Genomic DNA, 18,188 nt, shown 5'->3' on the forward strand with positions numbered 1-18,188 from the left:
CATATACCATTCTAACGCGTGTAGTTGCCTGTAACATGGGTGTTATTTGTGTCTCCCGATGCCCACGCTTCATCGGGCTTTTATTCTCGCACACGACGCAACGTAATAATTCGCGCCATCGAGAAGCGTGGTCTTCACTCCCAGGCATCTTGGGTCCCGCCCAACCGAGCGAAAGAATCCCCAGAACGCGTGGGAATGGTTCCGGGTGGAGGAGCTGCGGATGCCACCTCCCGCAGCTGTGCGCCCCGCCCGCGTGGGCGCTGACATGCGAGCGCTAACACGCGTGTGCGCCTTGTGCACCAGGTGTGCTCTTGCCGGAGCTGGTGCTCGGCGTCCTGCTGCTGCAGGTGAAGTCGCCGACGCTCGTGCAGGACGCCGGCGCCATCCCCGTGCTCGCCGGGCTGCTCGAGCATCTCGACCGCTTCAACGGCCTGGCGCCCGGCGCGGAGAAGGACGACCACGAGGACCTCGCCTGGCCCGGCATTTTGGGTGACGCCGCTTCCCCCGCTTGCCCTCGCGGAACGCGATTGCCCGCGGCCGACCATTTCCTCGTTTCCTTAAAGTCATTCAAGTGCGCCCGGCTGGAGTTGCTTGCGTCACTCGATCACCGGCTGTTGCTCGAGCAGCCCTCCTTCAAGCCGATCTCTGTAGACCTCGGAGGCAAGCAGCAAATTAAGAGGTGGAACGGTAAATGTAAGATATAGGTTTTGCGGCCAATGGCATTATGTTGCCCAACACAAAAATTTGTGATGAAATTGACGCCCGTGTGCATAACGTAAACATACTGTTAGTCAACATTGTAACATTAGTTAACAATGTTAACATTGGTGGAAACCATGGGGTCCTATGGGAGGTGACACGTTTTCCGAAAAACGTTACTGTTAAACGAGGGACAACAGTATAGGATTACAGATCTCAGGCAAACGGTACCAGTTTTGACTGCCTTCCCGCTTGGCTGTCATTTCCTGCGGTTCTGTGCGAACACTCTGTGCATTATAAATGTTTCGAGATGCAATTTGCACGAATGACGAGATATAAAAATGAAACATGATTATTATGGCTTTCATCTTCTTGGTTCTTTCGGTAAAGTCACGTAGAAGGGAAGTAATAAAATAATAAAAATAAAACATAATAAAACAATTCTCACGACGTTTCGGCCACAACGCAAGCAGCCGTCCTCAGGCGAAGAATGAGAACATTATCAAGCTAGGAGCTTATATAGGTGTAGCGAGGAGGAGCGCCTTAACAAAAGAATGTGCATATGAAGAGGAATTTAGCATACCAATGGGCAATGCATAGGAGGTGGGCGGAGGGGTTTCAAAGTCCCATTATGCCCATGCATTATGCAGGATCAACAGCACCACGGGGGGGCGCAAGGAACAGCGTTAATAAAGGAAAGGAATGTTAGTGATATGTAGCTGCATTTGCCAAACAACCACGTAGAAAACCAAAGTGAAAACTACATAAAAAACTAAAATATAAACTGATACTTACTATACTCTACAATAAGCTGAGTTACTAACAACAAATAATAAATTACAATTCTACGTCGTAAGAAGTATATAATATACTTCCATCTAAACTTTATTCTCTTAGCATATACAGTACTATATACTGCCATAGATAAACCCAACATTAAATTATATACTTTATTGCTGTAAACCACCCTATACTTTATACATTTTAATATAACACTATGTATTATTCAACTCACCCTAATGTGTATCGAAATGGTTTATTACGTCCTTCCAATGATTGCTAAGCCTGAATCCATCTTCTCGGTTAAAATTGTCTCTGTGTTTGTATATGTGGATCGCCTCATGAACGAATCTCTCATGATAGCCAGATGGCTTGCAGAGAACCTCCGTCTTGGAGAAGTCAATGTCATGTGAGCCCACTGAGTTATAACAGTGGTCTGCCACGGCTGAGGTGTTTGTCCTACCGTGTTTTAGATCAGCTTTATGTTCACGAATGCGGTCTGAGACGTGTCGTTTGGTTTCCCCAATGTAACTGCTACCACAGAGGCAACTTAGTTTGTAGACGCCAGGGTACTGTATGTCTGGAATCACATCTTTTACAGACGGTACCAGATCACGGATTTTATGTATTGTGTTGAATCGGACCTGGATCTTGTGTTTAATCAGGATTTTGGAGATCTTTTTTGTGACCCCAGCAATGTAGGGTAAGGTGATGGTCTTGAAAGGCTCCTCAACAGGATCTTTCTTGATGGTTGGAGTGATGGCTTTGCGGATTGTGTAGTCGGAGTAACCATTAGCTTTAAGAGCTTGGCGTACGTGTTTGAGTTCACTGGAAATGTGTTCATGGTCGGAGATGCATTGGGCTCTATGATATAGAGTCTTGATGAGGGAATTCTTCTGGGATGGATGGTGGTGGGAATCCGGTTTTAGATAAGCATCCGTGTGGGTGGCTTTCCTGTAGACAGAGTGGCTCATTGAACCATCAGGTCTCCTTTTGATTAGGACATCCAAAAAGGGTAGCTTGCCATCATTTTCGACTTCCATGGTGAATCTGATGGCTGGGTGTATGGAATTGATGTGGTCGAGAAATTGGTCTAGAGCAGGCCGGCCATGTGGCCAGATGACAAAAGTGTCGTCTACGTATCTCTTCCATAAGGTCGGGCGTAGAGTGGCAGTCTGGATGGCGTCCGTCTCAAATTTCTCCATGAAGATGTTGGCTACAACCGGAGATAGGGGGGAGCCCATTGGGGTGCCCTCAATTTGCTTGTAGAAGGTTCCATTCCAGGTGAAGTATGTATTGGTTAAGCAGTGTTTTATTATGTTTTATTTTTATTATTTTATTACTTCCCTTCTACGTGACTTTACCGAAAGAACCAAGAAGATGAATCCCTGCAGTCACGAAAGCTTTAAATCGAAATTTATTATGGCTTTGTATTGCCATCACTGTGGACCTAAGCGCCCCCCCCTCTCTGTTAGCAAATTGTAGGCAGGCACCTTGATCAGGTTATGGTGCCCCACCTCAGTGCACACTCTGACTCTACCATCGTCTATTTCAGTGCCATGGTCGTTCCTGGTGCCGCTCAGCCCCCAGAACAGCGAGGAGGTAACGGTGATCCGCAAGTCAGATCTGGAGAACCACAACAAGGATGGTGGCCAGTGGGCCATCCTGCAGGGCCGCGTCTACGACGTCCTGCTTTTCCACGCACAGACACTGGTCGAGAACGGCCACCTGGGTGATTATTCTGCCTGTGCTCTGGGTCACGCTCCCATCACTGGGTTTGCAGGAGGGGTTTTCTTCTGTTCCACTGCTGCTCTCAAGGTCTGGAACTGGCTCTCTGGTGCTCTCCGATTGGTAATGGCACTCTGACTGAGGGCCATAGTCTTTACAATTTAAGTGGTACTTTTCTTAATTATGTTTTTTCCGACAGCAAGAGTACGGAAAGTTTGCTACTGCTCATCACATGAACTAAATCTAGGTATTTATATTTTTAAAGTAAGGTGTGATTGAAAGCACTTTCTAGATGGAGGACAGTCCACCATTGGTCGAGAAGATGGGGGAAGGCCTTGAGCCTGGATTGGAGCAGGAGCAGGAAGTCGGCGGCGATGCAGGGAATGTCATGCGGCAGCGGCAGAGAGGGAGTGGCCTCCTATTGGTGGAGGCTTTAAACAGAAGGCCTTGCTTGCTTGAGTTGAGAGCATACGGAGGGCAGAGACGATGAGTGGGGCTGTCTCGTGTCGTCCCATGCAGCCGAGTACGCGGGCGAGGAGCCTCTGGCTGCACTGGAGGCCGCTTTGCACTGTGAGGAGCTCAAGGAGACCATGCAGAGCTTCTGCGTGGGACCCTACCTGGACGTAAGCCCTTCGCTTGTCTGAACCACAGGAGGCCTGCAGGGAGCCCCATGGCAAAGGAAAACGTGTGTGAATTTCAAAGTGGGCGGTAGGGAGGCTGGCATAATAGTATCACTTGTGCCTCACAACAGGAATGTCCTGGGTTCGATTCCCGACAAGGGCGCCTCTCCGTTTGTTCCCTCTCCATTCTTCATGGATTTCCTCCATGTTCTCTGGTTTCACCCCCCCATAGCTAAGCACACACACTCACTGGAACGGGTATTGGCCAAATATTCCAATGCAAACAAAACTGACACTGCAAATTACTCAATTGGGATTGCACACAGCAGCATCACCTTTTTACTTCGAAAACTTGTCAGGACCCTCCAGAAAAAGTATCTTAAGACTCGGGGAGGCTGTTGACTAAACGAACGTAACAACAACAATGAAACTGGTTTCGAAGCTTTCGTGACTGCAGGAATTACTCTGTGGTTCTTTCGGTAAAGTCGCGTAGAAAAAATTGTAATTAAATAATAATAGAATACGACGTTTCGATTGCAACACAAGCAACCATCGTCGGGTACGAATGAAAGAGAAAACAAACCTAGTAAACTTAGAAATATAATGCCGCTATGGGCAGGAATTCCTGCCCATAGCGGCCAGAGGTAAGAATGGACTTGTAAACAAGCACGGTAGAAAGCAAATTTAGTAAAATTAGGAAGTGTAATGCAATGCAACACAGAGTCGGTTAGCACACAGTTAACGAATCTAGTTTGAACCACCTCTACGGGGAAGGTTTGACGTGCTTGTTTGTTTCACACTTAATTTCTAATTTAGCAATCTTTGGAAGAACGTAATCAACCAGGTGGGGTGTTGACTGTTGTGTTGGCCGACTCTGTGTTGTATTGCATCATATATCTAAGTTTACTAGGTTTGTTTTCTCATTCATTTGTACCTGATGATGGTTGCTTGTGTTGCAATCGAAACGTCGTATTCTATTATTATTTAATTAATTTCTACGTGACTTTACCGAAAGAACCAAAGAGTAACAACAATGAAACGATAATATCCCACACAAAAACTGACGCATGACATGCTGACCACGTTGAACAACATTCGGGGGTAATCTCCCTCCCCACTGCGTGTAGACTTGTGTAGGCACACAGCATGATGGGCGATGTTTTAAATTGTTTGTGGTAAGCACGCAAGCCCGGTGGTTTTGGGGGAGGGGGAGAAAAAAAATGAAGGCTCGATGCCCCAACTTGTGGTGATCTTTTGTCAAGGGGGGGGGCGGAGAGCTTTTTTTGTTATATATATATGGGTGGGTGGGGGGTGAATAGGGGGCCTGGAAGAGGTAACCAAGGTTCTAAGGGGAGACCCGGGTGTGGGTGGGATGGAAAAAGAACATGCTATAAATCATACTACATGCTACATACTACATACACGCAGCTTTATGGGTGGGGGTGACAAACCTGCGCTCGATTTTGGGTCCATCTCATTGTGGCTGACAAGGGGGGGGTGGTCTGCCCCTCCTGTGTCCGCTCCCATCTCCCGGCCCTGGCCCTCTCCACCTTTCCTCTTTTGAAACTCCACAGGAAGGGGGACCCACCTGATCTTGAATTCTCATTCCTTCCCTTTAAGTTTGTGGGACAGGTGGTCAGGGCCCGCATGGGCTAGCAGGGGGTTGTGCCTCTGTTTTTATGAGGGGGGTTCATGGTCTTTCCAGTTAGCCAAGATGGTTCTTCTGGCTATGATATTAAAGTTTTGGAGTATGGCGTGTTTGTGTTTTGAAAGGGCACCTGGTTTTGATGGAGAGAGGTCAGTGCCGCATCTATCATTCAAGAAGGCCTAGATTTTCTGGTATAATTCTGGTGTTTTCAGGCATGAACTGAAAACATGTAGGTAGGATTGTGTTGTGCCTGGGGTGCTTGCCGGGTCGGTGTTGACCCGAACGCTGTTGTCAACAGCCGGAGCAAGACGTGGTGTCGTGCGCGGAGCTGGGCAGCATGCCGTCGCCTCTCGCCGACACGGAGAGAGCCCTGGGCCTGCTCCTGGGCCTGCACTCTGCCCACCTTGCTTGCAGCACCCCGCTGTCGGCCGTCGAGGTCGAATGTGCAGGTACGCGCCATACGCCAGCCGCACCTCGGGGGGATGGTCGCGACGCTGCGTGGCACGAAGACGCGGCTTGGCTACTCTTAACAGCAAACTCCTGAAATCCCCGCCTCGCAGTGAATTAATGGTATGCATCGGTATCGTCACCGTCATCATCATTGTGATCATAACCATCACGTGGTGATACGTTAACTACCTCACCTGGTATACAGCAGGTCGTGGGTTCGATCCTGACCCCGATGCCTGTATATTTGGAGTTTGCATGTCTCTCTCCCTGTGATTGCGTGATTGAGTCCTCCACATTTAGAAACACGCCTTTAGAGTATTTGGCTGCTATACATTTACACGTGATAAGCCACTTTGTTGAGCTATTTTATGTTGCCAGGTCACTTTTCAAAAAGAGCTTAATGGGCCTTACCTGGTAAAATAAAAGTAGTTTTTGTTCAGTAATGGTGAATGTTGTCCCACGGTATACTCAATACAATGACACATTTACACCATAGCCAAAATATACAAAAGTAAATAAAGCAGACAATACGCAACCTTCCAAATTATGTTCAGAATTTGCTTCTTTTGAAATTACGCAATCCTAGAAGGCCATGCGGCTGATGTGATGAGTAAAACATATTTTCTTATATTGTGGGTGGCAAGGTGGCACCATGGTAACACTCATCGCTCACAGAAAAGTGCCTGGGTTCGATTCCCAACTTCAGTACCTTTTTTTAAGTATGGAGTTTTTATATTTTCTCCCTGTATGCATGGGTTTCCTCAAAGTTCTTTGGTTTCCCCACATAGCAAAAAAAAACAGAAAGTACAATGTAATTGGTATTATGCATACATCCCAATGCTTAAAAATTACTTTAAGTTACTCAATTTGGATTACACAAAGAAAATCTCCCGCTGCTGCAAAAACTTGGCAAGACCTTCCTGAATAATTCTCGAGACTCGGTGAGGTTTTGCTGGATAAACACTCATAACAACAAAACAATAATAAAATGTATGATGTGGAGAGGGACAGATGTGGGAAGGAGGCGATGGGAAGGAGTTTTACACTAAAAGATACAAGGCACACAGGGTGGACAGTTGAGTCCCAATATTAAACCTGTCGCATTCAGTGGTATGCAATGGCCTTGTTTGCTAAAGTAGTCTTGTCTTTACTCTTTGGTTCTTTCGGTAAAGTCACGCAGGTAGATATAAAATAAAAAAAATCACAACGTTTCGATCGCAACACAAGCAATCCTCATCAGGTGGAACAACCACAGCAAGAAAAAATGCTGAAGTAGGCGAGAGAGCTGCTGTGGCAAGAGGTTATATAGGTAGGAAAGGAGGGAGGGGGGGGAGAGTATAGAGAGAGGGGGGGGGGTAGTGGAATGTGGGGGGCTGCGTGAGCGTTAGGGGGAGAAGAAGTGAGGCGTGGGGGGGGGGGAAGTAGGCGGGGCTAGAAGTGGGAAGCTGGGGACACGGGGGAAAGTAACTCAGAAAAATAGGCTAGTACCCGGCAGGTATGATGAAAACAACCACAACAAGTTAAGGCTTTACCTGGTTAATATCATCCTTCCAATGATTGTTCAATTTGTATCCATCTTCTCGGTTGAAGTTATGTCTTTGTTTATATATTTGGATGGCTTCATGAACAAACCTTTGATAGTAGCCCGAAGATTTGCAGAGTACCTTGATCTCGGAAATATCATGCGAAAATCGTGATTTGTTTTACTTTATTTTATTTCTACCTACGTGACTTTACCGAAGGAACCAAAGAGAATGGATTCCTGCAGTCACGAAAGCTTCAAATCAAGATTGGTCTTGTCTTGCCTGTGTTGTAAATCTTGCTCTTTGTCATTGTATCTATGTATGTTGAACTTATTTCGCACCATATGTAGTAATCGGATGTGTGGGGTTGTCTGCCTCCCATCATTTGTGTTTGGCAATGTAATTTATTTGGCTGTCTGTAGGCGGCCAGCACATACCCTTCCCATGTCCATGCCGTCGTGTCTCGTGGCTAACCTTTGACCTGCTGTCCCGCTACTGCTCCCTCAGAGTGGCTGCAGTCTCCGTTGTTCCGAGGCGGGCTGCAGACCAACCCCACTCGCTACAGCTACAATGAGGAGAAGGACGAAGACCACAGCAGCGCGCACGAGTCTCACCCTGCTGGCGCCGCCAAACTTAAGGCCCGCCGCCTCACGCTGCCTGATGCCTCGCAACCCTTCCTGCAGGCCCTGGCGGACAACGCCACCCACGACCACGCTGTCAAGGTGCCTGGGCTAACGTTGATGTCTGATTACCGGGTCGGCACCACTGACATGGCTGGGGAGCACCACGCCAAAGAGCGGCACACAACTCCGCGTCCCCCGCGAGCAGCCTTCGAGGGCAAACGTGGTTCACGCTCATTGTGCTCTGAAGCCGGCAGCACGATTCACAACCTCGACGTCGACGGATAGTTGCTCCTCAAAACACATCCGTGCGAAAGAAGAAGCGATGAAAAACGAATGCCGTTCCTGCAAATGAATGCCATTGCTGTGTTTCCTCAACATCTTTGCTTTGTGGTCACGTGTGTGTGGATTTACAGGACTTCCTGTGCCACCTGGAACGCTTCCACAAGCAGAGCAACCTCATGACTCCGATCGCGTTCCCGGCTGAACATCCCGTCGAGGAGATTGGCCGATTGCTGCTCTGCTGCCTTCTCAAGCACCTGGACCTGGGTATACGCAGCAACCCTTGGACTTGCAGTTTTGTGATGAGACCCCCAACTCGGCTGCTTGTTTATTAAAACCCACAACATTTACAATTTGAGTACCATGACATTTCGCCGGTGATTACAACCAGCTTTATCAGGCGTTTTTCCAGGATTGTGAAGAAGTCTTCCTGTTTCGGTCTAAAATAGAGTAAAGGTGATGTCATCACCATCACCAACAAAACATCGTACTCAAATTGTAAATGTTGTGGGTTTACTCTCCAACACACCGGTGTGCTGAAGTTGTAAATAATTGGCATGCTTTGTTTAGGTGACAAACTTTACTAATTGATTGTGTCGGGTGGTGGTGGTTTAACAACACATTTATATTTACGTGATCTAACCCAAAAAAACCTTTTATGGACGAGCGGGAAGTACCCGGCGTTGCCCGGGCGAAAAAGGCACGCACACACGCACATAGACTTACACAACAACAACTGCCATTCGCCACTAAGTGGCGGTGACGTCACCACGACGCTTGTGCCAGGCTATGTGCACCTTGAGGCCACTTGAAGTGTCGAACGCCCGCTGGCAGGAGGTCACGGGGCAGATCCAGGTGCCACGGGTCGACTGACTGAGATGACCGAGATGACTGGCTGATGCACCACCTGTGCCCCCTACTGTGCCAACTTGCTGTGCTTTAGCCACCCGGTGTTCCGCTCGTTGTTGTGAGCGTCGCTTCTCCGCCCTCCATTGTTGTTGGAGGGCGACTGCCTCCAACTGCCCAGTAGCGTCCTTCACGAGCCTCCTCCACAGAGGCCGATCTTGACACCGCTGGTACCAGTCATCGGCAAGTCCACTCAGCTCCACGTCCTCCTGTACCACATCACTCCATCTCTTCTCTAGTCCGTACCATGCCCGTTTAGCCCCCTCGATCCGGCCGAACAAAAGCTGTTTAGGCATGCGGTGGCTGGGCATGCGGCCTACATGACCCAGCCAACGCAGCCTTGCCTGCCGGAGGAGCTCACCGATGGGACTTTGCCCAGATCTTTCAAGGATTTGTGAGCTCCTCACACAATCCAGCCTGGTTAAACCCAGGATGGATCGTTGGCAGGCCAGCCTAAATGTTTCCAACCGGCAAAAATGTTCCATTAGGGGGGGTCCACGTTTCGCAAGCGTAGAGAAGGGAGGGAATGACTTTGGCCGAGAAGGCGACAGACCAGGTAGCTTCCACACAGCGTTACGCAACCGATGAAAATATATTGCCGCTCGACTGATTCGGAGTGGGACCTCTGCGATTTAAACCGGAGCCGGTCATGAGCACACTGCCCAGGTATGGGAAACTCTCCGCTTTTTCTAGAACTACCCTATCACCAATTAGGAGTTGTGGGGGTGGAGTGTCCGATGGTTTAAAAGACCCAGGCAGGTGCTTAGTTTTGGTGGGGCTGATAGTAAGGCCCCACCTCTAAGTGGCAAGCTCCAGGTTCAGCAGCAGCGCCTCCAACGCCTTCTCTGAGTGAGCAGCAATTATCAGATCATTGGCATAAATAACATTGTTGAGCAATAGGGAGCCCTCGCTTGACCGCTCCCGGGCATCAATCAGCCTCCCATTGTATCTGTACCAGATGGAAATTCCTCCGGTACAGCTATTGAAGGCTTCAAGAACTATGTGGTCGAAATAGATGTTAAATAATGTGGGAGCCAGAGAACATCCCTGTCGCCACCCCAAGGTGTACAGGGAATGGCTCCGACTCCCGGCCACGTAGTTTTACCCTGGCCCGCTCACCATCATGAAGGTCCTTTATGATCGTGAGCAGCGGGTCAGGGACTCCGAAAGCACAAAGAACAACCCCAGAGCCCAGGCCTACTTGATGGTATCATAGGCCTGGACCAGGTCAATAAAACAGAGATGTAGGTCTTGTTGGAATTCTCTACACCTCTGCTGTAACAGACGGACAGAAAATATGGCATCTGTGCAGGACCGCCCTTTCCTGAAACTACATTGGGGCTCCGCAATCCTGTCCTCAGCGTGCCTAGCAAGGCGATGTTGAATAATCCTTGCCGGAACCTTTCCCGGCACACTGAGGAGTGAGATGCCCCGGTAGTTGTTCCAGTCCAATCCTGTGGAACCCATCCAGTGGTCCAGACTGTTGTTATGATGTCATATAGGGCAGTCTGTGCACAAACGCCACCCTCCCTCAGCATTTCGCTTGGGAGAGAATTAAAGAGTGATTTGTGATCGCGGGCCATTGAGGCAGACTCCATCTCCTCAGCAACCCGCGACATCCACCGATCCTTGCGGCGTCTCACGGATCTCCGAACCTCCGAGCGAAGGCTGCGGGTAAGCCTCCTCATTCTCCGACGTGGAATGCTGTAGCCGATGAGAGTGGGCCTGTCGCTTTTTCTCAGCCAGCCTGAACACCTCCTCTCTCAGCCAGAGTCTCTGGGGAGGTCTGGACCGTGTACCCAAAGCAGCCATTGCAGCTGCCTCAGTCAAAGTCCTAAACCTCGCCTATTTCCCCTCTGCATCAGGAGGATGATGCCAACCCCAGCTGCAAGCGATTGATGAAATTCTCGTTTGCAACTTTCATCAGCTAGCTAAGACCATGCCACTAAGGGTTTGAATGGGGTTCTGGGTGTACACCCACCACCGGAGTGGAAGAATGGCAGGCGCATCTTACAGATGACTAGTCGATGGTCAGAGGGCAGATCAGCTCCACGGTAGGTCCTGGTGTCAAGGACATGGGCTCGCATCCGCTGGTCCGTCACTATGTAGTCCAGCAGATATTCTTGCTTGGACCTGGCATGCATCCATGATGTTATGTGGATGTGCCGATGCCGGAAGAGCGTGTTGGTAATTACAAGCCCATGGGCTGCACAAAAATGTAGCAGCCTCCTACCGTTATTATTGAGTTGATCTGGCCCATGCCTTCCAATCACTCCAGACCAGGTGCCAGCATCATGACCAACTCAGGCATTGAAGTCACCCAACAAGATGACTGTCCCGAGTGGCCACTTTAGCCAGCACCTGTGACAGGAGGGTCATAGAAGGCATCTGACTCATCGGCTTTGCCTGCATCCCTCCACGGATGTTCGTCTTCGGTGGGGGCATAAGTAACCACGACCACCACTCGCCTCTGGTTGATGGGAGGTGAGCCCAAAGTAGCCTGGGGCTTACAGTTTCCCACATCTCACCGCCACGCTCCCACGCCCCCTTCATGTTTTTGTTTAGAAGAAGAGCCACTCCCTGTTGTTTGGAAATCTCCTGCCACAAGAAAAGGACTGTCCACCCCTCATGGTGGCAGGAGCCAGAGCCGGTCCATCGGACCTCCTGAATACCACAGAGATCCAGGCGGTACCGGTCCAGCTCCCGACAAATGAGTGGCAGCCTCTCCTCCGCAGTGAGCGTTCGAACATTCCACGTGGCCACCCGCAGTGGTTTTTTGTTGTTTCTGGAGGAGCCCCGAGGGTGAAGATTCAATCTCCTGGCTCAGCCAATTGGGGTTTGGCCAGGAGACGTCATAGAAGCCTGTCCCCCCGGGGCCTCCGGCACAAGCTTATTTGTTACATTTGTATGTTTATATCGTAGTCTCGTGGTAATTCATTGATAGAGGTAGGAGACCTACACACGCATCGACTCGCACACACACATTGACTCGCACACAGACACATGGACTTACACACACACATCGACGCAAACGCACATCGACTCGCACGCACACATGGACTTAGACACATACATTATTATTTTAATATTTACTAACTACATTTTTTAATATTAGTTGTCTACACACACACTATAATTTTAATATTTCCTAACTAAATTTTTTCATGTTAGTTTTCTATCTACGTGAGTTTAGCGAAAGAAGCAAGAAAATAGTACCTACTTAACAGTGCTGTGGTGTGGCCTAGTCCCGTGCAGAGCCCCCGGCCTCGCTTAGATTGCCCATCCGGCCGAGGTGGCACCTTGGCAGGCTGGGCTGCTACCCCCCCCCAACATCCCCCCCCGCCCGCTCTACAGTAATAGTACGTAAGCTCTATACTATTAGTATCTTCTGACCCTATAGTAGTAATTTCACACATTGGGGTGAGGGGGTGGAGAGGAAATCACACTTTAAAATGCAACTAAAAAAACACACGACTGAAGTCTTGTGTGTTTTTTTGGTTGCATTTTTAACGTGAATGAGAATTTCCCCCCCCCACCGAACGCTTGCGCGTCGCTAGGGGGCGCACATGCGCAGATGCGTACATCGCCGTGCTGGGAGGCGCAAATAATAAATAAATAACAATAGACGGCACTAAATGGCTAATTAAAGTACTTTAAAGGTGACGAACACGAAATCGGAATAGTGCTGGTTCACCACGGGGCTTATGCCGTTCTACCTGGGTACTTTTTTAAAACGTGAACCCCACGCTTTGCGAGCCAAATCCCTCGCAAGTGTCGGCCACACACAGACAGACAGACAAATAATTACTTTATAGGTAAGATATTGGTCATGAAAGCCCACGTGTTAAACTGCTAGTTTATTGCACTCTTTTTCATGAGGGCCTTGCCAGGTTTGTGTAGTCGGTGATATTGTTTTATGTAATTCTCGGTATCAACGACATAAAAAAAAACAATCCCTTTGTTTATTGTATCATGACTGTTTAGTGAGCAAGGTTGCTGAGGCAGCCGCAGTTGAATTAAATGCAGCTGCTGGTATAGACATTATTATTGTTATTATTCCAGAATGATTGACCTTTTACCTTCAGCCTAACCTTCACACCTTGCTAACGTCGTGTTCCTTGTTTTTGTGATGCTGTCGGACAATGCTTGACTCATAACTGTACGCTTGCAAGTTAAAATCCAGATTGGGGTTCGACTCAGCCCATCAACCCTTCCTGGGGTTGAAAAAATAAATACCACTTTGTTGAAGTCACAACAGCAGTTGTCTCAAGGTGAACTGTACCCTTCTCAGGCAAATGGAATTTCCTCCCCAGCGCCGGGGCTTAGGGCAGGCGATGGCGTGAGCACTGCCCACTGCTCGTTTGACACTTTGTGTCACAAACTGTGCCTCATTCCTTGCCTGATTAGCAATGTGGCTTGTCACAGGGCACATGGCTCTGTCGGTGATCGAGCAACTTCCCACGTCAGACCCCAGCAAAGCGGCGAGGCTTCCCAAGCCCCTGGTGGATGTGTGCAGGGCGGTGTACCAGGCGAAGTGCACGCTTATCAAGGCGAGTCCTTCCACCCACCTTCTCACACCGATGACAAGCACCAGGAGCATTATTCTTGATACCAATTGCCTCGTTTGATTTTTGGACTGAGCTGCGGACACAAGAGGCAGCAGTTTTTTCTGCCTTGTCACTTAGTGCCACTTAGTGAGCCCTCTCTGAGTTATGTTATAGCTTCGAATACGAGCACCAGGACCTTAAAATACACAGTCGAAACTGCCAGTGGAAGTCACACCAGCTGAAGGACAGCATCCATATCCATTGCCAGCCTCTATTATCCAGTGCTGACCTCATCTGCCTGACATCATGAACTGTCTGGCACTCTGCACGCTCATTGCCTTTTGGCAGATCCTTCCCCAAATCAAAGACAAATGGTCACAAAGGAGGCTCAGGACCCCTGTTTGAGATCCTCGGATTTATGTGCCCACTTCGGATTGAGTGGAAGCGACATTACATCGCAGAGTTTTGAGAGTTGTGTGAATTGGCTCCACAAATTGGCAGAGGAAAGCATATCAGTGTGGTTCTTTTGCTATTAAACACAGTTGCTGAGCACAGGCCCAAAACATATTGCAGCCAGCAACAAACAGCAGCACTATCAGGGTTATAATAGACAATAGTGTAATACGTTTCTTTTATTGAGCAAGGTTTTAAGAGCCTTGGGAAAATAGATGATTGGATGGAATTCTAAAGTGGGGCAGTGTGAGGGAATAAGCAGAATGACAAGTGAGGTGACCTGCAGTGCAGTGGTTGAACTCGGAACGGATGTAACATGGTAGAATGATTCTCCAACATGGGTGGAAGAATCAAGGAAGGAAAGGTCTCTGGAACAGTCCCTACTCTTGTAGCAATGGAAGAATGATGAGGAGGGCGACTGGACCGCCGGTGAGCAGGTCGCTGGAGCGACTCCGGTGAGCACTGGATCATCATTCGAGCTGTGATTTGCATTGCGTTCTCTCCCGTCCGGGTGAAGTGCGTTGACGTGAGAGCTGACCCCTCACTCCGCGCCTCTCTCCAGACGCACCAGGAGCAGGGCCGCTCCTACAAGGAGGTGTGCGCGCCGGTCACAGAGCGCTGCCGCTTCGTCTTCAACGAGCTGCGCCCAGCCGTCAGCACCGAGCTGTCGGTCACATCGCGCGTGCAGCTGCTGGGCTCGCTGTCACGCTGGCGCAAGATCGTGCAGACGCTCATCCGGCAGAGGCGTGCGCAGGCCGGTAAGCCCTGTGGTGGCAAGATGTTAACTATCTCGCCTGTAATACAGGAGGTCATGGGTTCCATCCCGACCCTGACGCCTGCTGTATATTTAGAGTTTGTATGTTATCTCTCCCCGCTTTTGCGTGGATTTTTATCCGAGGTCCTCCGGTTTTTGTCTCCACATTTAGAAATGTGCGTTTAGAGTGATTGGCTGCTGTAAATGTTCACATGATAAGCCACTTCGCTGAGCTATCATTTGTGGCAAGTTCGCTTCTGAAAAAGAGCTATATAGCTCAGGGGCCTTACCTGGTAAGATACAAAAAAAGTTTAGTTTAATAGTTTTTTAAAGAGTATGTTGAACTTTTTTCGCGCCGTACATAGCCAACCAGGCTAATCGGAGGGGCAGTTTCCAAGAGGCGTAGGGGAGAAAATTCGTTGTTGAATTTTGCCACTTGGCTGCGCCAGTGGGCCTCAACGTACGGACCACGGTCCGTAAGGCCGTGAGTCCAGAAAGGACGAGAACCTCCCCATTAGCGCGGTTGGCCAAGTACGCTGAACAAAATAAGTTCAACATCTACATGCAGCCTCATGTCTAGGGCCCACAGAGTTGAGTGTTCTACTTTGTGCGGCATGCTCATGGCAGAGCCACGAGTTCTGTTGTATAACAATTAAAAAATCACTTTGCAGGCTCTCACTTGGTATTCTTGAAAGGGATTTTATTGGCGTAATGGGGAGAAGGATGCGGTTTTGACAGAGTTAATGCCCGCTATTTAAGTACTGGAAGAGTAACGCTGGGATCCTGAATTTAAATCCAGGCAGTCGCCCACCACTAAGCAAAAAAGAGGTGCCCGGTGTTGAATGTTATGATCTGCCTCCTGCAGTCATTATAAAATACGCAGGTAATTTTGTCGGTGTTTAGTCAGAGTGTAATCGGCAAGTAATTGATTTGAATATCCAACTAAATTGACTTTGCTTACACGGCTGGCTTGTCCACGATTCAGTTTCCAAGAAGTCTGTAGATGAGGAGCAGCCCAAGGAGGAGCAGCCCAAGGAGGAGGAGCCGAAGGAAGGTGCTCCCAAAGAGGAGGAGGCGAAGGAGGAGGAGGAGGGCCTGGGGGAAGGGCGGCTGGAGTACCCTGGGGCCGTCTGGGAAGGGGCACCTGCATCCTTGCAGGCCCTCCCCCTGGCCTCGCTGTCTGACCACGCCGCTGCGTTCGCTACCAGGGTACCTATCCCCACGCATTCACCACCGCACGTGTTGGACTCTTGCTCTCGGTTGGGCGGATACCCAAGACGCTTGGAAATGAGACCACCCTTTCTCAGCGGCGCCAATGGTTATGTTGACCTGTGTATTATATAGTTCTCCATCAAACTGAGACCCATATCTAACAGAGAGGGCTCCTTGCCCATAAACATCTGGCAGTTCAACATCATTGATTCAAGCGAGCCTGACTCAGCTGATGAAACGCTTCATTGAACTGGTGCTGCTGAAATTATGCATTCCCAGAAGGCCGTGCGGCTGATTGGGCGTGTACAAACATACTTGTGTGTATTATGTGGAGGTGCAGATATGTGAAGGTGTATTGTCTGCTTATTTACTCTGCTGGTAATAGCCCAGTGTTTTTCACGCAGGGAATGTGATTTCTCATTTCCCCCATTAAACCATTACCTACCCCTACACCCAGATTCCAAGCAAACCTTTGGTATACCTCTGCATAAAATGTAGGAGTACACCGTGGTGAGATGTTAACTACCTCGCCTGGTATACAGGAGGTAGTCTGTTCGATCCCAACCCTGACGCCCTGTATATTTGAAGTTTGCATGTTCTCCCCGTGGTCGTGTGGATTTTTCTCCATGTCCTCCGGTCTTTCCCTCCACATTTTAAACATGCGTTTAGAGTATTTGGCTGCTATAAATTTCCACGTGATAAGCCACTTGGTGATAGTGAGGTCGCTTCTGAAAAAGATCTACATAGCTCAGTGGGCCTTTCCTGGTAAAAAAAATAAAGATATATCTGGGTGATCCACCCATCATGCACCATAACGGCCACCGCCAACCATGTGAGCACTGTACCACCATCTCTAGGACAAGGGCGAGGCGATCACTCCGGGCCCGCCAAGGCAGCGCTGGGCGGTGCCGCAGCAGCAGGCGCTGGGAGCCAGTGACCAGGCCCTGCTGATGGGGAAGGTGGTGGAGCTGGTGCTGAAGGAGCAGCCCATGGACGTGGAGAAGCTCCGGCGCTGTCTCCTCAAGCAGGTTGGCACACAGTAGGCGCACCGCCAAAATGTTCTACCTCGGGGTGGGGGGCGGGACTTCTCCCAACGCGGTAAACCATTTCCACTGGCATTTTAATCCTTTCCCATTCTGATGACGTATACGTAAGAAAAATAAAATAACTTCATCGGTACGTTTTCTGACCTGAAGACGTACCGAGGCTCCCACAAGTTTGGCGCCAGCTGTCAGAGTGTGATCGTCTCTACGGTTATCTGCAGTGCATACAATGTCTTTAAAAACAACGAAGCTATGCCTCTCTTACAAAATTAACTCTGAACCGCTTGAGCGTTCCGGGATTCGGCGGTGAATGGGACACCCACCCTCCAACTTGCAGATGTTTCGGAATAGGAAAGGATGAATAGGAAAGAGGTAGACAGTGCTACCATCCTGGCAAGATCAGAATCAAACCGGATTATAAGTCCAGCGCACTAACCAGTGCACCACAGCAGCTTCCTTTTATTCTCAGTTAAGCAGGTAAAATTGTTATGTTCACACTACACATCTTTACACGTGCATCAAGCTGGTAACACTGAAATAATACTGAGCTCTCAGTGCGTCTGCTACTGCCACTCAGTATTGCTGCTCTTGTTAGCTCCTTCAGTAATGTGGTCTCTGCTCTAAGAGTGATTCATTTGCAGAATTTTTTAGCATTGGAATGTTAGGCTAATACCGGTTACATTGTTTTTTTTTCTTTCTATGGGAGGCAACTGGAGAAACCAGAGGAAACCCATGCAGAACAGGGGGAGAACGTAGAAACACCACACAGAGAGGTGCCTGGATTGGAAATCGAACTGCGGTCCTTCTTGCTGTGAGGCATAAGTGTTACCAATGCGCCGCCACCCTACAGAGCCAGATCCTGACCCTGTGAGATCATGCGTGAGGCTCTCTGGAACCTGGCACCACTCCTCAGTGCCAGATGG

The 18,188-nt window shown here is 49.1% G+C and overlaps 1 protein-coding gene across 9 annotated transcripts in view; it reads left to right on the forward strand.

Moving 5' to 3' along the window:
• Nucleotides 1-18,188, forward strand: part of HERC2 (HECT and RLD domain containing E3 ubiquitin protein ligase 2) — a 156,855-nt gene that overhangs the window by 34,818 nt on the left and 103,849 nt on the right. For all 9 annotated transcript variants that reach the window (XM_078602720.1, XM_078602725.1, XM_078602722.1 and 6 more), the window contains 10 exons: nt 304-489; nt 3,035-3,211; nt 3,727-3,830; nt 5,774-5,924; nt 7,956-8,170; nt 8,485-8,617; nt 13,682-13,806; nt 14,819-15,014; nt 15,996-16,219; nt 17,080-17,250. In XM_078602720.1, the coding sequence (XP_078458846.1) occupies nt 304-489; nt 3,035-3,211; nt 3,727-3,830; nt 5,774-5,924; nt 7,956-8,170; nt 8,485-8,617; nt 13,682-13,806; nt 14,819-15,014; nt 15,996-16,219; nt 17,080-17,250 (1,682 nt within the window). The remainder of the gene's footprint in view (nt 1-303; nt 490-3,034; nt 3,212-3,726; nt 3,831-5,773; nt 5,925-7,955; nt 8,171-8,484; nt 8,618-13,681; nt 13,807-14,818; nt 15,015-15,995; nt 16,220-17,079; nt 17,251-18,188) is intronic.

The sequence above is a fragment of the Lampetra planeri genome, chromosome 19, assembly GCF_965212315.1.
Source record: "Lampetra planeri chromosome 19, kcLamPlan1.2.h2, whole genome shotgun sequence".
NCBI lineage: Eukaryota > Metazoa > Chordata > Hyperoartia > Petromyzontiformes > Petromyzontidae > Lampetra > Lampetra planeri.